The sequence below is a fragment of the Diadema setosum genome, chromosome 20, assembly GCF_964275005.1.
Source record: "Diadema setosum chromosome 20, eeDiaSeto1, whole genome shotgun sequence".
NCBI classification, from domain to species: Eukaryota; Metazoa; Echinodermata; class Echinoidea; order Diadematoida; family Diadematidae; genus Diadema; species Diadema setosum.
This window is the reverse complement of record NC_092704.1, coordinates 25,411,311-25,434,647: the sequence shown is the minus strand read 5'-3', so window position 1 is coordinate 25,434,647 and position 23,337 is coordinate 25,411,311. Positions and strand designations below refer to the sequence as shown.

The 23,337-nt window shown below is 38.3% G+C and overlaps 1 protein-coding gene across 1 annotated transcript in view; it reads left to right on the top strand.

Annotated features, from left to right (window-relative positions):
- The first annotated feature begins 425 nt into the window (after positions 1-425).
- Positions 426-23,337, top strand: part of LOC140243746 (ADP-ribosylation factor-like protein 5B) — a 38,648-nt gene continuing 15,736 nt past the window's right edge. The window contains exons 1-2 of the mRNA XM_072323413.1: positions 426-667; positions 5,853-5,903. Coding sequence (XP_072179514.1) covers positions 5,858-5,903 — 46 coding nt within the window. The 5' untranslated portion in view covers positions 426-667; positions 5,853-5,857. The remainder of the gene's footprint in view (positions 668-5,852; positions 5,904-23,337) is intronic.

Genomic DNA, 23,337 nt, shown 5'->3' with positions numbered 1-23,337 from the left:
GTATCAAATAAAGTGGTTGATCGATCCGGTCATTACGTGACGTGTAGTTTAAAGTTGAATATAATTTACAGTTCAAAGTAGCATTGTTGAGATAATCCCTGAAACAGCTCTTTCCAAAATGCCTAACTGCATGCATATCATGGAAATCTGTTTTTGTATGTTTGTCGTAGGCCTTAGATAGGCCTACGAAAGAGTATAAACGAGGAGAAAATCTCTTTGGAACTGACATTATCAACGATAATTAATTTGTCGCCCTCTACGATGTTGTGTACAAAAGGGCATACGACGAGTATCGTTACAACGGGTGTAATAGCTCCTTGATCTTACGTCCATGTACCACGCACTATTTGACACATATGCAACGTTCTAATGGTAAGCCAGTCGCCGTGGCACAATAACACAGTACAGGAAACGGGTGTATAGGAGCAAGCGGTGCATTGTCGACAAAAAGAGGCACTAAATCAGCAATACTTTTGCCTACAAATTTTAAATCCAATTCATCTCACGTCACTTTGGTGAATTATGTTAGTGAAAGTATTGTACGATAGTCAGTGACGAGCCAGACTTCTGTGGCTACAGACCAGTAAATCGCTGCTAATCTCTGGTGAAACTGAGTGCCTATCTCGCGGTTCTAAGATTCGGCCACATCTCGAGTGGCAACCGGCAAGTGAGTCATTCAGTCAGTATTTTCTTTGTGACCGTATTGTAATGTGGAGATCGAGTCTTTGTGTTGTTACTGTAATGTTGGGATCTACACAATAAGAACGTTAACATCCAGTTTTAGGTATCAATAACAAGCATTACTGCAAATAAGGGCAGTAGGCCCTAGGTAAATTGTAGAGTCTATGACTAGATTTCTATGTCATATCGTTGGTTGAGAATGATAAGGGTGTTAAGTTGCCTCTAAACCCATAGGGGTCTAGTGTTCTACTTAACGCCCTTCTCATTCTCAACAGACGATATGATAAAAATTGGTAGACACCTAATGCGACCAGCCAGCCCCACCACTGCACTGGTACGAGTGGTAGGGCCTAGGGCCTAGATCTATAACTCAACTGTGTATGGTAGGGCCAGGGGTACCACCTATCAGCAGGGTACCTTGGCATCGGCACCCTGCGTATCATGGCTGTTTGCGTGTAAAATGAAAAGGTTCGCGCGGGATTAAGTGTCATTAGCTATAAAAACAAAAACGAAGAAACGAAAATCAAACTCAAAAACAAATTAACAAACCAAACTAAACACGTTTCAATTATCCATCCGCTCAGTAACAACGCATGGCTGTGAAATTCACGTGTATTCGGAAGGGGTGCCGATCGCTAGGTACCCTTTTAAGCTGAGCGAAGAAAACGGATTGCATGCACTAAAATTGCGCTGTTTTATGCACTTGTCAATTGAAGTCCCGGCCCATGGATACCCGAGGATGGCCGGGACTTGCAACCAAGTTGGGCGGGGATTTCAGCATTTTTTTCGCCCGGGTGGGTCGGGAATAGACCGGGCTTTGTAGGGGGAAATTCACTTAATTTGCCCCGGTGGGCCGGGGATGTACCGGGGTGTTGTCGGGGGAAATTCAATTATTTTGCCCCGGTGGGTCGGGAATGGACCGGGGTTTGTCGGGGGAGATTCACTTATTTTGCCCCGGTGGGTGGGGAATAAACCGGGGTTTGTCGGGGGAAATTCGCTCCAACCAAATGGCAGGCATTTGGGGCGGGAATTTTGGCCGGGAATTTTGGCCGGGATTGAGCCAGATTTTGCTTGAGAGTTGATTATGACTTGTACCATTTCCAGTACGGTAATGTGACCATAAATTATTTCGCTTGACTAGCAATTCCCCGCTATTGAGGACTCCGTAACGTTGCCCAAAAGTTGCGTAAACACATGAATCACGTAAAGAGCCTAGCGCGAAACATGCGCGATTTGCGCATTTCATAAATTTTTCTGACGTGGAACCTTCGATCGTATTGTCCGCGGATGTGCGCCGGATCGGCGCTCTACGCGATTTCATGCGGGCGGGCTCGGTCACACTGCCCAAAAGTTGCGTAATCGCATAAATCACGTACCGGTAACTAAGAAATTTGGTTTTGTGTGCTTGTCCGTCGAGAATTTTACCATTTTCGCTGATTTACGCAATGAAAAATCACCGATGAATTGCGCAAGAACTACGGAAAGATCACGCAAAAATATAGCGCCACAATCATACATGAGTTGTTAGTGATACTTTAGTGATTCCTCGATCAGTATTTCGTGAGTATTTACCGTGTTCTGTTAGAGATACATAGGCCTATGCCAATATTTTTTTTTCAGTGATTTTCAGTGATACGTACAGTAGGTGTTTCAAGCGCGAAACATGCGTCATTATTTATAGTCTGCTTTTTTGTCAGTGGAGAGTCGGTGAACGAGATAGCGGCAACATTTTTGCGAACAATTGCTGATATTCCACGCATATTTCACGCATTGTTCGCGTAAGAACCACGCAAACTATGCAAAAATTACGTAAAACAGTGCAATACTGCGTAAAATTTTACGCGAAGCCGAGTTTTGAGCTCCTCAAAACATGGAATTGCGTAAAGTGCCGATCCGGCGCACATCGGCTGACAACTACGAAGGTTCAAAATTGTAGACAAACTCATGAAATGCGCAAATTGCGCATCGTATCGCGTAAAATAAGGCTCGAATTTCTTAAGTGATTCATGCGTTTACGTGACTTTTGGGCAGTGTGACAGATCCTCAAAAGCCAGGTTTTTGAGCAGCTCAAAACTCGGCTTTGCGTAAAAGTTTACACACTTCTAGGCAGTATTGCGCTGTTTTAGTTTCTACGTAATTTTTGCGTAGTTTGCGTTGTTCTTACGCGAACAACGCGCGAAATATGCTTGGAATATCAGTGATCGTTTGCGAAAATGTTGCCGCTATCACGTTTATGTGCGATTCATACGCAGTTAATTGTGATAAAGCGCAGATTATGCGTGATTTTCCGTGGACCTCTGTCGTCAGGCGTCGCGCACAATCACGAATTCGCCCTATTTGGGGCCTTTGCATGCCTATGCGCTGATTAGTGATTTTTGAGTGATATTTCCGTAGTTCTTGCGCAATTCATCGGTGATTTTCATCGCGTAAATCAGCGAAAATTCTCAACGGACAAGCACGCGCAAAACCAAATTTCTTGCGTGATTCACACAAACTTACGCAACTTTTGGGCAGTGTGACCGGGCCTTGAGGGTCGGGACTTGGCCGGGGATTTCTGCACAAATATTGCCCGGACTGTCGGGGAATTGGCCGGGGATTTCAACTTCAATTTTGCCCGGCCTGCCGGGGACTTTTCATAGTGGGGGATTTCCGTGAAAATTTTCCCCGACCTGTCGGAGACTTGGCCGGGACTTGGCCGGGTAGTGTAACATCCCAAAATTGCAAGTGGGATGCAAGTCCCGGCCATCCCCGGGTACCCATGGGCCGGGACTACAATTGACAAGTGCATTAAAACGATTCATAATCAACGAGACGGTCACAACATTCAAAACTGCAGTATTTATGGCATATTTGAGGTAAGAATTAGGCGAATTTGTTTTATATTTTTAGAATAAACAAGCTGCAGGTCCTTAGGGTGACGATAGGTGGTACCCCCAATGCTACAAGGAGCGCCCCGGCCCGGGGATAGTAGACACCTTGACCGAAAGATCGGTCTGTATCTGGTCGTCGGGGAAATGTTCGTGGAGACTGCGTCTGGCTTCGCGGATCCCCTCAGTGGAGAGCGATAACATCCAAGAAATAAAAGACTCCTCCGGACAGACGGATCTTTCTGTCTACATTTGTATTAGACACCCTACCTACTAGTAAGGGTCCCTAGATCTATCTAAAGTTAGACTTTAAAGGTAGGGAATCCCATTTGCATGCCTTAAATGAAGAGTTGTATAAACACAGGGTATGTTGAAGAGAGTATCATTTTAGAAACTCCCATTAAGTATTGAAAGTGGAAGGTAACATTTAGTACATTTTTATTGACCGTTAGATTTTGAATTGAATTCTTTTCGGGGCTCACCGTAAATTCCAGTACATTACTAGGCTACCTTTGCAGACCCATGCACTGCATGTGTGTCCATCATGTATATTTTGTGAATAAAGTTCATCAAAACTTACAAACATTTCTATATACATTCTTGCGACACACTCTATATGTTATTACATCAGCTCTTATACTTTTAGATTTGTGTTTATAGATAAAAAAATACAGAAGACTGCAACAAAAAGGCTCAAGTGTGGCTGACACACAGAACTACTGAGTAGTTGAGTTTTGTGCATTATTCAAATTGTAGATAACTGTTGACTTCCAAATTTCTAAGCAGTGGCCTAAACAAGTCCCCTGAGGTTCATATTTAATGTTTTGCTGCATTTTGGGAGTTCTGTAAAAGGTATCCCCTAACTGGTAAATTAGACAGAAAAATTTGTCTGTCCGGCCTATACCGGAGGAGTTTTTTTTTAAATCATTTCTTGACATTTAATCATGGCTCTCCTAGGACTCCATGAATCCAGACGTAAAAAAACTGCGCGGAACATGTCTGTGATGACCAGATACACACCGATCTTTCGGTCAACTGGTAAATTTTGTCAGATATTGAAGATCCTTCATACTCGTATCCTCAGGGCTCTGGTCTGGTCTGAAGTCTTTGCTTGGTCTGGCCTTTGGCTTTGTTTGGTCCTATGAATGTGGTGATGAAAACAACTGAGTTGGTGATTCATTGTGCCCTTTCAAGTGTCGGAGAAAGTGTGTTGTTATGTTATTGTTTAGACCTATGTATCTACTTGTATGATTCATAAATTGAAAAGTCTTTCCAAATATGCTTCTATTTTAAGTTCTAGAGTGTACATGTAGATGTTGATTTCTCTTCAAACACACTTGATCATACCGTGGTACAATGTGCATTGATTACTTATTGTTTTAAATGTTATTATTATCATACTGTACACTACTTCAGACTTTTTCTTTCTGGTGGCCACTAAAATCTTCAAATTTGAAATTATGATGGCCTGCAAAAAGAAATGTAGCAGCCCAAAGTAAGGAAATACAGAATATCAATTTGAATTTTAACTGCCCAATCGGGTCAGCAAGCATTATCTTAAATGGAAAATTGGTGTACTAGATCTAGGCAATTTATTTACTTTTTTTTTGGGGGGGGGGGGGGGGATTGGGCAGGCCACTTGGCCGCCACCTACAATGTACAATGTATGTTGATCCCTTTTTGTTTGTTTGTTTGTACATGATACAATATGTTACAATACATGTAGAGCTTATGTAATACAATGTACAGTACATGCACGCTGCAGCTTACTTAGTTTACTGTCATTCAATCAGTAATTTAAAATGTCTAGGAACTTTGGGTACTCTGGTGTCCAAAACAGTAATGGTAATTCTTTTATCAAAGGAGGTATCACACACCTCCTTGACAATACCAGTTCTGTCAATCCGTGTAATGCAATGCCATACCATCCCAAACATGTTCTTGTATTTGCTTACCAGCTACTCTAAGCGCTAGCCAAGGGATGACCTTTTGCATTTTATCAGTCATTTGATCATGGTAGATATTGACATAAAGTGTTGTATTTCGTATTGGTCCTCCAAAGATAGATGCAAGAGAGTGTACATACAACACGCAGTTACAGCATTAAATGAGGTAAAACCCTAGGCAGTAAACTGTAAATACATAGTACAAAAATATGGATAATATATCATCAATGCATTTCAGTTATCAGTGATCTAATTTACCTACCGGTATACTGTAAATGTAATATTTATAGTGTAACTACACAAGTCATGCATATCATTATTCTCATCTTGTTCTTGTTCTTTTTTTTTTTCTTCACAGATGCAATGGGTTATGTCTTCTCCAAAATCTGGAGCCTTTTCAACAATGAAGGTAAAGCGATACTGTAAAAGTGGTTATTTTTGCACAAGTAATTTTCACGCTGGGCTGTATAGGATGAATTTTGCATGTTTTCAATCCACAGAATGAGGACATTTTATAATAATGATACATATTACAAGCGAAAATATGTGCATGCTTTTGTGCGTGCTTTTATTTTCATGGTAGCTTCTTGTTGCGCGAAATGCGCGAAAAAAAATTGCTACCCACCAGGATACGTGTACATACCGTAAGAAAACCCTGAGTACTGTAAAAGTGGATATTTTTGTGCGACTAATTTTTTGCGCTTGGCCGGGTAAGAAGAATTTCGCATGTTTTTGATTCCGCGGAATCAAGACATCACGCACAGGAACATATGGCTAGCAAAAATATTCACGTGCTTTTATTTTCGCGGTAGTTTCTTGTTGCGCGAAATGCGCGAAAATTTCCACTTTTACAGTAGTGCCCGTTAGCAAATATGTGCATCAAAGTTTTCGCTCGTTGGTAATGGTTGACTCCATTGAAGATTCTTATGGCTGTGTGTGTACCTACTGTACCTAAACATCAGTGGTATAAAAGCTGTACATAATTCGTTAAGGGGATTCACGAATTCGAGCCGAGCCAGCCTTCCAACTACTGTATCTCCACTGTACCATTTTTGGGTACAAAGTAAAGGCTACTACATGTAGGACTTCTGCCTCCAGGTTTTGCCATTTCACTATCTTATTACATTATATTACAGTGTACATTTGTATCATACCACTACAATTTATTCAGCCTACAGCCACATATTCGTATAGTAATCTGCCTTTGTTATGACCAGGCAATTAAGAAGGGATTTGGGAATTGATGGGGAATGTTTTTCTCTTCTCTCTCTCTCTCTCTCTTGAGGCCATTTTGATCTTTGGTGACTATAACATCATGGATTCCATTTTCTTTGCTCAATTTGATTCATGTTTTATATTACTGTTCAGTTTCTCTTTATATGTTTGAATATATTGAGGATAATATTTTGCAATTTGGTAATTCATTATGTAAGACACATTGGCAGGTGGTTGAATTCATGATTGAGAAACACACTATTAAAAGGAAGAAGCACTATTTATAAAGCATCATCACTTTTCAGGAGATTGGTCCAGGATTTCCCACCTTGAATGATATTTAAAGCTCATTTGTTTTTACAGGATTCAGTACTTTTTGTGAGTTGTAGATTTTGTAAATGTTATTCATATCAGTCAAACTTTCAAAATTCAGTATCAAAGATAAAAACACTGCAAATTGTAGGACATACAATTGTCATGTACATGTACATTGTACTCTACTTTGATTCGAATGTTGAAAGTCTCGGAAGTGAGTCTAGTCTAGCCTTTACTGTCTTCCTGTCAAGCGTAAAAATTTAAAATCTCAGTGCCTGACAATCACAAGACTGATAACATTCCAGACTGTGTTTGACCTTAGTGGCCCTAAGTGACCCTTTGGAGGGTGGCCAAAATGATATGATGATAGGAAATGTGAATGTCAGAGTGCTCAAGTGCCTTGCTTGCATTTTCCGTATATATGTAGTTTGGTTTTCCTCTGGACAGTAACTCCGGTACTGCTCCGAAAAGGTGAATTCCCAAATTGTATGTTTTCCGTTCTTCCTTGTTCTCTTTCCTCATGGATGGGTACATCTCCAGCTAGCCTGCTGTAGGAGTAGTCATTTAAAAAGCATTAATCAAGTTGAAAAGTGTTCAACTCCATTTTGTTGTGGAAATCAGTGAGCAAGAAATGTACCGTTAAGAGATAAACTGTTACGTAGTGTGATGTCTACAGTTGGACACATGCCATGGGTACTTTTTTAAGGTTATATCACATTCAAGTGTACCACATTGTAGATTGGAATCTGAATACTATTCATAATCATAAATGTATTTGGCTAATAAATTGTAGATTGGTGGGCATGTGTCTTGGAACATTACCAAGATTTTCCAAATGCTAGTTACCGGTATATTATAAATACATGTACACCATGTACAGATTTATTAGGTACTCTGAATTGAGTGTTTGAAATGCTGATAAATTTCAAAGTACTGTTTTGTATGGTACTGATTATAAAAAATACAGGCGAGGGGCTGTTGAAAATGAATGGACAGTAATTGGTATTTTTTCTTTCTTTCCAAGCAAGATTTTTTTTTTTTTTTTTTTTTTTTTTTGGGGGGGGGGTCTTTCTTAGCTGATGATTTCAGGGGGCTCGTAGTAAGTCATCATTCTGTATGTTCTTTTTCTGTTTTGCCATCTCATGTTTAGAATGACTTTCTGATTTTTTTTTCTTCATTTCAAATCAAATGATATTAGCAATAAAGGAACCTGTCATGTGTTCTAGCAATTCTGTGGAGCCCCAAATTTAACCAGGACTTGTTTCTATTTCATTCATAGGTGTACTTCGACCTCTTTTTTTTTTTTTTTTTTTTTTTTTGGGGGGGGGGATGGGGAGGAACAGGAAAGGACATCATTAATTAAAAAAACAAACAAAAGCACATTTTTTTTTTCAGTGGAAATCTATGTTAATCTAAATGTAGATAAAAGAAGTGCCTGCATGCAGAATTTGTATTAATGTAAGCACTCATCAGGAGATGGTGACGACAAAATAAAATAGGTTGAGGAGGATGTGTTGGCTCCCATTTGATTTCAAGGTATCCTTGAATCAGACACGAAGGAGAAAAGAAAAGAAAAAAAAAACCCCAAATACCTGCTTCTTGCATATATCTCCCTTTAAGAGCCTCCCTGACCCTCTACCATTTGCATCAATTGACCCCTGACACCTGTCAGATTAGGATGTCGATGATTTGGGCTCACAAGATGTGGTAATACCTAGAGTAGACGTACTTGAGGTTACACTTCTGTTGCTTGAATATTTCACTTAAAGGACAAGTTCACCTTCCATGTGGAATGAGTGAATGCAGCAATATTATTAGAACACATCAGTGAAAGTTTGGGTGAAATAGGACAATCCGTTCAAAAGTTACAAATTTTTAAAGTGTCTGAGCAGCCACTGCTGGATGAGAAGACTACTACAGTGTATGATATCACATGCATACAACGATGTAAGGAAAATATAAAGAGAATTTCACAAATTTTAATTTTTTGGAAAAGTGCACATTTCCTCGACTTGTCGCTGAAAGAGGCAAGTCAAGCGTTCTTTTATTATGCGAGAAAAGTGAAAACATGTTGAATTTTCTTTATATTTTCTTTATATCGTTGCACACGTGTGACATCACAAGCTGTAGTACAGATGTAGTCTTCTCATCCAGCAGTGACTGAACAAAAACTTCAAAAATTCATAACTTTTGAATGGGTTGTCCAATTTTCCTCAAACTCTCACTGATTTGTTCTACTAATATTACTGCATTCACTCAATCCACATGTCTATTAAGGTGGACTTGTCCTTTAATTTGATTTAATTTGACAATATAGAACACAGTGTATTTGGACTGTATGCTGTATTAAAGGGATCGTACAGTTTGGTTGAGACCTAATTTCAGGTTTCTAACATTTTTTGGTAAGATAATGAAAAACATCTTATGAAATATGAAAGAGCATGTAATTCTATGAGGAATTCAATGTTTATTTGACGAAAATTGCTTTTGAAATGGCTGAGGTATCCAAAAAAGAGCGATTCTAATAAATTGTGGGACCCACACTATATTACGATCGCTTTGTTTTGCTTTGTTTTTGGATGTTTCAGTCATGCCAATTAACCCGATTTTCATCAAACAAACTTTGAATTCCTCTTCAAATGGTATCCTCTGTACTATATCATAAGTGTTTTCTTGGTATCTTGCAAAAAGTTGAAAGCCCAATTCTCATCTCCACCAATACTGTACCATCCCTTTAAAGCTGTGGGATAGAAGTAAAGCTTCAGCTCACTTTCAGTCTGAAGTGGGAAAAGGAAATGTTCAATATCAAGAGACTTCAATCAAATGCCTTGAAAGGGACCAAACATTAATATTCTCTCAAGGGGCGGATCCAGGAATTCTGTAAAGGGGGGGGGGGGGGGGGGGGGAGCGCAAATATTATTTCTGGTGCTACTTCCGGGTTTCCTCTCATTTTTTTTCTTTTTATTTCTTCTGTTTAAAGAGGGGCGCGCACCTGGTGCGCCCCCCTCTGGATCCGCCACTGCTCTAGCTGAATTGAGGCCTAATGGCTGGTGTTGAACAAAGGGACAAACAGATCAATCTATCCTACAAGTTGTACATATTTCAAATTCTATAAATCTCTTATACCTGTACTTTGCCCAGACACTTAAAGAGATCGTATAGTTTTGGTTGACAAGTTTATTTTTATTTTATTTTTTATCAGTTGAACTACCACAAAACACATTTTCTTGGCACAGGATGATAATATCGTAATTATGTTTTCATGAAAAAAAAAACCAAAACAAAACAGATCCTCTTATGAGAAAAACGTACCTTTTCCACATAAATGGCATGACATGCACTCATGACGGCTATGTCTTAACATTCAGATTCAGATTTATTCAACACTTTCAGTAAAAACCAGAGGGGAATACAGAAAATTGACAACACCATACTATAACAAGAAAAGAATGATCACAATAAGCATCAGTACGAATATACAATACATTTGAAAGTGTTTGGAGACAGACAGAAAGGCTATACCTTATATAAAAGTCCTGTCCCCATACTATTTCATTCATAAAATATCAAAATATTGAATGAAAACATTTCTTCATGAATTAATACACACATACATATGCACACACACACACACACACACACACACTGACATATTTTATAAGAGAAAAGTTTATCACACCATTTCGGCATGCTGATTTAAAACATGCAATCTTAATTTTCTTTTAAACACGTTGAGACCTAACTTCAGGTTTCTGTCATTTTTCGGTGAGATGATGAGAAACCTCTTATAAAATATGAAAGAATATGTAATTTCAAGAGGAATTCAACATTTATTTGATGAAAATTGGTTTTGAAATGGCTGAGATATCCAAAAAGAGCGATCCTAATAAAAGGTGGGACCTACCTTTTATTACTTAATCGCTTTGTTGGGTTTTTTTTGTGGATGTTTCAGCCATTTCAAAACCGATTTCCATCAAATAAACTTAAGAGTCTTCTTAGAATCATATGTTTTATACTATTTCATAAGTGGTTTCTTGTTATCTCACAAAAAGACAAAAAGCCCAATCCTCATCTCCACCAATACTATACTATCCCTTTAAAGGGCTTGTATGGTTTTGGTTGAGACCTAACTTCAGGATTTTAACATTTTTGGGTGAGATAATGAGAAACCTCTTCTGAAATATGAAAGAGCATGTAATTCCAAGAGGAATTCAACATTTATTTGATGAAAATTGGTTATGAAATGGCTGAGATACCCAAAACAGAGCAATACAATTAAAATGTGGGACCCATATTTTATTACGATTGCTATGTTTTACTTTGTTTTTGGATGTCTCAGCCATTCCAAAAACCAATTTTTTCAAATCAACTTTGCATTCCTCTTAGAATGGCATGCTCTGTACCATTTCATAAGTGGTTTCTTGGTATCTCGCAAAAAGTTAAAAACCAAATCCTCATCTTCACCAATACTGTACCATCCCTTTTAAAGATAATAGCTCAATATGCCAAGCTTTTTCAGCAGCATCTAGTATTTAAATCCGTCCAACCTTTACATTTTATGTTAAAAGTAAGTATTAAAATTCCTCTCAATGTAATAATACGCCTTAGTTCTACAGGAAAACCTTGGTGACACAATAAGCGTTTAATCTTAATCTCCATTTATTGACAAACAGTTGGTTTCCAGATATCTGTGCCAATCAGCAGGGAAAGTGCTCCAGCGTGCACCCCAGTCGTCAAACAAATCACATCGAGGATTTGACTGCCAACTTTGCTGAAATAGCATGGGGGGGGGGATGTTTAACAAAGAATTTTTTATAGTCAGTCTATACAATGTACATGTTAATGTGCAAGTTGAAAGATCAACTTAAAATTATGTCATGCCAAGTGCTGTTTTCCCTGTTCATCTGTATTCAATGTTTACAAAGTCCACTTCAGATTATCAGAATTCATTTTCAGTTCGAATATCATTGAAGACACACTGTACTGTACATGCACATCTTTAATAGCTTGCATTGTGAAACACCCTCTAACATGCCTATACCAGAAAATGGGTGTATGATGCCAAACCCTTGTAGTTTGATTTGCCCTGGGTGAACAGAAATAGTCAGCGACAGCAATTGCGGTATATCAACCATGCACACTGTGCCTTACGAACAAGAAGAAGAAGAAGAACGGGTCCACTTTCACCAGATCATATTCTAAACATTGAATAGCATCGAAATACACATTGTATGTACATTGTACATGTGCATGTACATGTATTCATTTACACTATTACCTTCTGTTGATATTCATTTCCACTCAACTCTCACATTTCAAACAAGGCACACACTGCCTTGGTAAAGTTTCACTTCTCGTGTGTGAAAGTCATCTTTCCAGAAAAAAGTGAACCTGTTGGAAGTGTATGGTACAATGTACAGGAATCAATTCAGATGAATGCATTGCCCAAGAAAAGTTTGTGGACAGTGGTTGGTAGAAGTTACACGTACTTCAATCATCGCGATATGAAATGGTATTAGATAAATAGAATTTACATTAAATGTGTCATTCACAAGATGTATCCATAATAGAACCAAGAGACATGTGGTGGTTAAATTCTCCATACAGACTCGCTGTGTCATCTACACAGATGAACCCAAGAAGGTCATGTAGCTTTTGTGCATGTGATGCATCACGCGTTACCCAGGGGTACCGTTGTACCCCGGGGTACCATGTTGTGTAGCGCCACCTCACGTCCACTCGAGGACAGCCTCAGAGAAATGCATGCACTGTGTGTGCATGTACATCTAGGCATTCCCATGCCACTGCATGTTATACCATGGAGCTACCATGGTTATACTATGCATGCATGGTACGCTGTGCTTCAGTGCAATGCAGTGTAGCGCGCGCTAGCTCCAGCACCGAAATAATTTCCCACTTTTTGGCACCCAGGTACAAAAAAAAAAATAATAATTCAACAAAATGGCTGATTTTTTTTTGGTACCCCAGGATACCATTTATGTCATCATTTGTCCCTGATAATGTTAAGTACTGTGTTCATTTACCGCTGAACATGACACATTACAATGGTGGATCCATAGGGAGGCGCATGGCCCCTTTTTATTTTGAGTTTTGCAAAGGCGCCTCCCCTTTACGGAATTCCTGGATCTGCCTAGCTGCATTACAGTGACATCTCTGAAGCAATCAATGATAGCGATCCCGAAAGTGTTGCTGCTGATTTAATGATGTCAGTTTACTGTTCGTTAGGCAAGCAAAGTTTTGATGCAGTGACAGTGCAGCTGGACATTTCTAAACCCAGCAGCCACTTCAGAGGGATTTGATCTGCAGCATGCCAGAGACATTTCAAAATGATGAATGGCCCGTGCTGTACCGTCCTGTAGAGTGGTTTCATTGTCAATCTCGGCTTACCAAACCAGTGATAATTACTGTCTGTGAAAGCCCCTGGAAGACACTGCATACAGCTGTAGGCATAGCTTGCATGTAGACTTTGTAGTGTCATGAAGAGGATTTAATCTTTTTCGAAAGTAGGTGTAAGTTTCTACTGCGCTTAGTACTGTACTTTGACAATGAAAATTTGATGCTTTATGCATAGTGTAATACATGTATAGTTTTTATGAGGATGAGTATTGAGAGAGAGCTGCCAGTAGGGCATTTCAAAAGACATCTCGCCAACTTTACTGATATGGGTACCTATAGGTGATGGCCCCATGCTGTGAGCAGGCAAGTGTGCTTTCAGATTACTTGTCTGCCAAAGTGTTGCAGTTGGCCAAGCAGGTGGGCAAGTGCAGTTATAGCCCCTTATTGTGTTCTGCAGGTTCAGTACAGTGTACCTGTAGCATTCCCATGTCATTGAATATTACTTTTATATACAAAACTGTAGCAGCTGCAAGTTAAGGTAAAGAATAAAATGTGCCTAGGGATGCAGACTACTTCCTGATGTGCTCCGAAAGCACACCTTCTGGTACGGTACATCTTTAGACAACTTTGAGTTTAAGTACTCCCTGGCATGATGCAAAGTCGTCTAACAATCTACCATATACCAGAAGTTGGCATGAGAAGAATGCGCGTAAACACACACTTATTTGTGGAAAATTGAGCACAGAAAATGGGATTCCATCGGGATTCGAACCCGAGACCTCCGGATGCTAGCCCGGTGCTCTACCGACTGAGCTATAGAAAGCCCTAGTTCAGTGTTCGTCCCAGAAATCCTAAATTCTCAATGCTCAAATGGTCAGAAGCTATAGCAGTGTGTTTGTGTGTGACACACACATGTATACACACTTGAACCTGGCATAAACCCGAAGGATAATTCAACTTGGGGATAAATGCGAGGGATCACTGAAGTGATGCAGCTTTTTGAGTATGTAACAAACACAAACAGAAAAAACTGACCAGAATGGATATTATTTATTAGTGGAAAATTGAGCAAAGAAAATGGGATTCCAACTGGATTCAAACCTGAGACCTCCGGATGCTAGCCTGGTGCTCTGCCAACCGAGCTATGGAAAGCCCTAGTTCAGTGTTTAGTATTATGACACTTGTCATAATACAAAGGGTTTGATCCTCTTTTTTCAAAGGGACACCTGTAGCATACAGTATACAGTCAAGGTAGAATGTCCCTGTTGCTACAAAACCTGTGACCCTTCTGACTTAAAGTCCAAAAATAACACATTAGGTACGCTATCTCCACAGAGCACTCAAATGCTCACAATCTGGTACGATATGGTCCGGTTCAGTTAAGTTCGGTTCAATTCCATTTTGAGCATGTGAACGGAGCTACAGTAGAGACTGCAGTTTACTGGACTGTACAGTCAACTAAAGTACAGTGGGTACATCCTGTATCATTCGAACAATTTGCAAACTCTTGGTACACAAGTCAATGTACAGGCATGTAGAATACACTTACAGTATGTACATAATGCAGTTGGAGGTTAGTCTCTCCCTGTAAAATATAGTTTTGTTTTGTCTCTCCCTGAGTTTCTCAAATTTCAGTTAAATATATTCTTGAATACTTCTCATTTTGATGGCAGAAATTTTTGGGAGCAAATTGGGAGAAATTTATGTGAGCATGAAACTTTAATTAGTTTTGCCAGTAGCCAAGATTCTTGAAGGCAAAATGCAGGTGAAAGTTTTTGTTTACTTAAATAACATTGAATTTCAGGGCACTTTCAGGTTCATGCTGCAAAAAAGGCTGTTGGCTCAAATTTGTATTTTAAAAGTCTCGTGCCATAAAGATATTTCTTGTGTTGGAAAAATGAGCAAAGAGAATGGGATTCCATCGAGTTCTACAGTTGGTACAAACTTTGTGCCATTTCATGCACAATGACTTCTAGTATCTGCCAACCTCAGGCACGTTGTAGAGTTGTCCACATGTACCCGTGTGTGACTGTGTGCGTACAGCGCCACACAACTATGAACAAGAGAGATGTTTGAAAAAATTTGCTTACACTGTGGTAGCAGTATTTCACTACAAAACCCATGATTGTTGTTGTTTAAAGCTGTAATAGACTTACAGCTGTATCTACCCCTTTGAGGGAATACTGGATGTGCATAACAAGAGAACTTTATCTGAATTTTGAAAAGGGTATTAAGTAAGGGAATGCCTGGATTAAAATTGTCCGCATTACTGCCGTGCAGCTGTTAAATGTCTGGATAATGGCAACAGAAGAATAAAGTAGACTTCTCTGGATGTATAAATACAGGAGTGTGTTTCATGACTTCTACAGATTAGTCTGGTCAATAGGTCGCTTGATTTCCGATGCATTTAATCTGTATTACAGTTGAATTGAAGAACTCACAGTTCATTCTCCTGCACCATGGCTTGTAGTGAGTGGCCTGTGTTTGTCACAGTGTGAGTGGAGAGGTGTAATGTTGCAATTTTGTCTACACCGTGATGCATTGTCATGAGGAAAAAGCCTGTTTACATCACTGTGTATGCAAAATTTGCCTACAACAGGTACAAAACAAATCATCATTGGTAATTCTAGCTCAGTAGAGATACAGTGAGTAATAACTACACAGTTGTGTCATGGAGCTGCGTAGCCCCTAGGTAGTACGCTGCAAAAGGTACAGCTGTATAAATGCTCTAAATCTCTGTCGAATTCATTTTGAAAATCGCACAAAATATAACTGATGCAGCTAACCAGTGTATCATATATCATACATACATGTACATCATATAAAGTAGTAAACACAACAGCTGCACATACAAAATTTGTATGTACAACATGTACATCCTTAATACACATTTCAGATTATTGCAGTTCCTGCAGGTGATGTCAGTGTAGACTGACCCAAATCATTATCATGATTCTAGCATGATTCAAAATACCATGCTCATTCAAGAGTGCAGAGAAGTACTGCCTGTCGTTCAGTCATTACGAGGGGGGGGGGGGGGATTAAAACTCCACTGTAATTTAATCTGCAATTACGGATCTACGAATACAAGCCACAAGTGAGAGAGTTGTTTATGATATTGGGTATGTTTGCCGGCTGGACAGTGAGTGGATTGCATGTAATGTGCATACAAGTACTGTACTGTACATACAATGTGAATGTACATCTATTGTAATATACAGCTCATTATTGAAAGAGTCGATTTGTAGCATTAAAGTAGTGAGACTGTATTTGGCCAATTATTGGCAAAAATAGTCAGGAATGATTTTGATAGCAATCAGGTTTTCACTAGTTTGTGTTGCTGCATCCCTGATATGGGTGAATGAACTTTGTGAAATAAATTAATGGGTCACTGCACTTTGATATTGACAATGGAAGGGCCACCCTTGTTCTAAAAGACAAAAGAAAAAAAACCAGTGTATCACACTCCATCAAAGCAAAGATTTTATCATCAAAATTTGTGAGCACTCTATTACTTTATATGCCAAATATTTAATGAGGTTTTTATTTTTGCAAATTTCGCAAGTCGGGTGCCAATAGCAAATTTTAAGATGCAAAAATATTGACTCTGATCCCGACATGAATGAGCTGCATATACATGTACATACACGCTGTACATTTCTCCATTCACTACTGTGCTTCAAGATCGCAAATTGAACCCCTTGCGCAATCATCGAAAAGTCACAATTTGCAAAAATTTAGACTCGCTATTATATGGCGTATACAGTAAACCACCCAATGAAATTCAAGTTGTACCATGGATATTAATGTCTTCATCATTTTTGTACAAAATTGTATACTGGTAGTCAACTTAGCCCTTGCAATGTGTAGATCGTTTCATTTGTTTGTCCCTTTTGCCACCCTGAACACTAGATTCCTTTCATACTAAAGCTGGTAAATTGTAGAGGTGCATCACGTAGGTAATTTAAAAAAGACCTTTCTTCATTTTTTTTTTTTGGGGGGGGGGGATAAACTCTGAGGTGTACATGATATGTACATATTTCATACATGATTTAATGAGAAAAATTAATCTTCAACCATGCACAATTTTGTGGAATTTGCAAAAGGGATTAAGCGTCCCACCCTTAAGTAATAAACGCCAGGACACACTGTTATTCGAACCTCTGGAGTTTGGCTGATAAAAGGAACTTTGGATATTTGCATGTCATTGTTATAACTGAGCGAGCTCCAAGCAAGGGGGTTCCACTGGATGTTTATGTGTGCCTGGTCCAGGTTTCAAATGGGAGTGCCACCTCAAATTTTTTTTTTTTTTCAATTCTTTTAAATTCCTTTGTCCAGTAGGTTTATGTACATATCAGAGAGGTAGAATGCTTGCAATCTATCAAACTGTTTGTCCAGGGGAATGGCCAGTATTTATTTGCACCGATAGAATAGCACCTGTTCTATTTACATGTACAGCCCATTATGTCAAGGGAAGTTTGAAGGTGGACTGAGGTATCAGTAAAGCCATTGCAGTCTGGTTTGCCCAACGCTGCTCTTATGATGTTGGTTATTCACATGGTAGGACAGGTACAATGTTGTATACTGCTCTACTCAAGATTGTAAAACAACACACACAAACAAACTTTAATATGTACTGTATTTGCTGACAATAAATCTTCACCACCATACAAACCACATCCCAACTTTGGCAAAAAAGGAAAGAGGAAAAAACAAACAAAACATGGAGGGATTTGACACTTTTCTGAAGTTTGACATCAAACTTTTTTTTTTTTAATTTCTGGGTGTTTTTACATAACTTGTGTTTCTGCATTTTTACATTTGACAATATGGCTATGCAAATTTACTTGTTTACACTGCTCTTCGTGTTTAAGACTTTCTTTAATATCCCCTAATTGGCATGGAATTAGCAGCAATTTAGTATCTGATAACAATGAAAACAACAACAGAAAGCAAATTGTTCCTTGATTGCAGAACGTACAGATTGTGTTGTTTGTAATAATTGAGTAGTCATTGGATCATGTTGAGTTGCTCGTTGGCAAATGGCATAGTTCTGTTCATGATTATTTGTGTTGGTTAGGCTGGTACCTCTATGGGGTGAAAAGACAATCATTTAGTAATAATATACTGGTGTATGGGCTGCATTCAAAGTTCACTTCTTTAGTTCTGTAAAGAATAGTGTGGCCTTGTTGCAAACAGAGGAGCTTGAAGATTGCTTGGAATGAAAATAATTGGGCATTATTAAAACCTTTAGAAAGAAGTACAATGTACAATCGTGTATGAGTGGGAGATCGTTTGCTATTTCAAGATTGTAAAGATAGCATGAATTTGCTGTGAATGTCCTCTACAAAAAAAGAAAAAAGAAAGAAAAACAGCATGCTCCGTATTATAGTGTCTGTATTGTTTATATTGTATGATGATCCTATCACTAGTACTTATAAATCAAAACACCGTGTTTGTTTTTTGTCCAGGAAAAAATGGAAGTATGACTTCTACAATTTATGTAATGAAATCTACTTCCTCCATCTGGGATACGTGCGATGATATCCAAGATCAACAGATTACATGTACATTGTAGTTACAACAACAAAAAAAAATGCATTACCCGATATACTGTATGTAATGTTGTATAAGACTTTGTGAAGAAAATGTGCTGAGAAACATGATTCTCCAATTTCTTGATCATTACAAAGTTGTATGTCCACACTGCTTTTGCTGGATGTGAAATTGCATACTCCAATGTGTACATGACCCATTCACATTTGTTGCTAATATCTCTTGTGTGATACCTGTACAACATTTCATTCCACTTCAGTAATACTGCAAGATGATTGATGAATTCCTAAACTAGATTACATCTCTCTGTTTTTATAAAGGAGTATTTGTTGATTCCAGTCATCAATTCCAAAATAAGCAAAACACAGAGTATTGTGAATACGTAAATGATACCAAAAAAAAAAAAAAAGGATACAAAAACATGACATTTCACACATGGAATCAATTTTTACAAAGGCCATGAGCACACACAGAATCAAAGTTATGTTTGCTCTATTGAGCCATTGCTCTGTAAACATAATCACTCTTGCGCTCATATTTTTTCTTGTGCTTATTTTACATGAGTCTGTATAAAAATAACATCTACTCTTTCTCAAGCTCTTTACAGTTATTAGTTCTCCTAAGTCATTAACATAGGTTATTGCATTCACATATGGTATAGGCCCACATTGTGAAGCAAAGTGGTATAAAACTACAAAGTATATTACAGGTGTAGAAAACCCTCCGTCCCCTCAATATTGTAGTTGCTTAAATTTTTCCTGCACTGTTAAACCCCATTTCTTGTACACAATAACCATCAGATCAGTATTTGCATTCCAGATCACTTTGTTCTTGCACATATCGACCACTCGCTGATAGTCTGGGTATAGCGTGGCTATCAATAGCTTGTGCTCTGAATGAATAACATGTCCATGGTTGGAATATTCATAATGACACTTACCAGTGTATTCAATGAAAGCAATTTGCAGCATTCTATTGTACATAATGCAAGTATGTACAACTGTAACAACAATGTAGACATAAATTACTTCTGTTCCCGGAATGATGTGTTTACTATCCATTAAAGTACAGTAAGTACATCGTACATTTTAAAAATGTATACAGATGTATCCATTGTAGTCGAAGGCTCTTTGTATCATTACAACATTATTAGGGCTACTCAAAGTCTTAAAGACATAATTTATCATTTGCAGATGAAACAAAAACCCAACATTAGTGCTTTAAAATAGTTCTTTATGTGAGTTACAATGTAGGGATAGAAACAACCACTGTAAAAATTTGAATCGGTAAAATCGATGTTTATAAGCATTGTTAAATATACAAAATGTGAATAATAGTTATAATAAAATTGTTTCCAGACTTAACTGTCTACAGTTACGGTTTATTGAGAAAAATACAGATATCTCCTTACATTTTAGGCCTTATCGCGAAATTTTTTTATTGATAGGATGTTTTGTGGTGCAATAAATGTCATATTTTGAAAATCTTTTAAATCACTGTTCCCAAAGGTAAACTGGATCTTTAATGGCTGACATGATTTTGTGCAGATACTGTACATCAACACTCTATAAAGGCCATTGTTGTGGCTTCCTTTATGAGCCATTTAATTGTGTCTGCTATGACTGTATCCATTCCAGTCACATGACATAGAATACCGGTAATACAAACTATCTCGTATGTGAGTTCACAACATGAAAGCGAACAAACGCAATTCCAATAGCTGTATGATCTCTTACATGTTACATGAACAATAAGAAAACTGCCATGTGTACTGTGTGCATACAACATGTTTGTGCAGCTTATTGAATGCGCAGTTCATCACCACCATGGACTGCCATGGCATGATTTTCAGGACATTACAAAAACATACCAATGTATTTCCCCCTTTTGTCTTTGTCTGAATGAGCAATAATCCCATCTTTAATGCTGCATGCTAGCACTGGTCTGACGGTCCCTGACCAGTAAAAATCACTGTCTGACCAGTATCCTTTAATATACATGTACGTACATTGTACAGGAATGGACCTGTAAAGGGTGGAAAAACTGGGTACCTACTGGTCTGACAGACAGGTTGGTTAGCGTGCAGCCTGCCATCTTACACAATTCTTTATAATGTTATATGCCTATATATTCATTTTATCTTTCATGGAGAGGGTACTGTACGTGTATGCCATACATTGAATAGCGAGTCTAATTTTTTGGAAATCCGGACTTCCCAACAATTTCGTGTGTGGTTAAATTCGTGATTGTAGAGTGCAGCGCTGAATGGAGAAGTGAATGCCTGCACGTCACACTCATGTCAGGATCAGTTAATGCTTTTGCATTTTTAAATTCACAAAATAGTACCCAACTCGCGAAATTCGCGAAAATGAAAACCTTGCAAAAATATTCGGTGTATACAGTAATTGTGGGCAAGTGGATTCACAGCATCTTGACATTACATTCATTGGGGTATCCTAGGCATTATGGGTTTTAATGCAATGCTCATTTCTAAAGCTGAATGTAAATATGCTGAAGAAATGTTTTTTTTTTTGATTGAATCATTTCTTTATTCAAGAAAATGTTTACAGGGTGTATACATTCATATGCTAATGAGAGCTATACAATCGTATGCGTACCAAGGTACTGATTGTGCCACAGAAAAAGAGGAAAAACAATTGTTGATACCTCTCATATGCAATTTCCGGTGGAGACCAATTTATTCAGCTATGCACTTTTTCTGAAGAAGGTGGAACAGTATAGAGGAATAATAATTTCAAAGCTATACATACACATACTTTCTCTTTCCTCATATCCCACGTATACCCGTGGTCATGTTACTGAATTTAAAGGAGACCTCCGGATGATTTTCAGACTTTTACATTTGAACAACTATAAATACACATGTACGTTATACTGAGGACAGAGTTTCACAATATGTGATAATTGGGATGAAGAATAGGAATATTTTCAAAATTTAGAACAAATTGCAATGAACAAGGATGATGACATGGCAGAGTCACCATAAGAATGCATGAGTAGGGGCTCAAGGAAGCAGAACAAAAGAAGAAGGCATGCATAGATTATACACAGATGAACTCGCAAGCAAGCGGTATTGTATTGTAATGAAATTACATTGCTACATTTCTGAAATATGTGAACCTCCTATGTCATCATCCTTGTTCAGTGTAATTTGTTTAAGGTTTTTCAGAGTATTGTTTCTCTGCTCAAGAACCACAATAAATTCCACATATCTATACATGGAGTTGTCGATTTATGTACTACATGATGTGAAATTATGAAAATCATCTGGAATGTCCCTTTAACAGGATGCTTGCAGAATTTGCACACAAAAATTATTGTGCAAGTTCCGTGTGTTGGATTTCATTGACTGTCTTTGGTGTGATGCTACAAATGTACAGATCACATTTAAAGGGAACCTCCAAATGATTTTTAGACCTTTGTATAATACACATACAAATTTGAATATAATCTGTAAATTGGTTATACTGGGTGCAAAGTTTCAGAATTTAGAGTGATTGGGATTTTTTAGGATCTTTTCAAAATTCATGACAAAACTGGCATTGAATAAGGATGATGGTATAGCAGCTTCATGTAAGAATGCATGATTGAAGATTCAAGGAAGCAGAACAAAAGAAAACGTGTATAGATTGTACACAGGTGACCTTGTCAAGTGAGTGGTGCTGTAAAACGAGGAATGTTCACATGCATTTTAATTTCGCGAATTTCGCGAGCGCCAAGATTCGCAAAATTGAAATGCACGTGAAAGTTCTGGTCTACACTGTATGCATTGAATGCCAGTGGCAGTTCGCAAAAATTTCATGCCTCAAAAAAGGCTGTCGGCTCCAATTCGCGAAAAATTCATGCCGCGAATATATCATGTTTTACAGTATTGTAAATGGAATTACATGGTACAGTTTTACAGTATTGTAATGGAATTACATTGTACATTGCTACATACAATGGTAATACTGGAATGTATGAGCTTTCTGTGTCATCATTGTTCAGTGTATTACAGTGTATACAACTCTTGTGATTTTTTTTTTTTTTTTTTTTTTTTAGAGTACTGGTTTATCTGTTTAAAGGGAATCTCTCCCCTAAAATTTGAATTTGGGAGGTGTGAAAGCATGTCCTAAGAACTCTAGAAAAAATTCTATCCCATCACAAAAAATGCCCAAAACTGTGAAATATCAATTTTAATAAATCAGCACGCACTAGTGGGCGCTGCAATAGTAGCCAGATTTGAAAGCAGTAGCCGCACATAGACCATCAGTGTGTGCATGTTTCCTTCATTCGCCTCCGTCTGCACACAGCTATATCGAATACCGTCTATCGGTATCGCCTCATTGAGCCATATGAGTAGATGTATCCGCATGAGTAGATGCTGCCGCAGCTGCCTG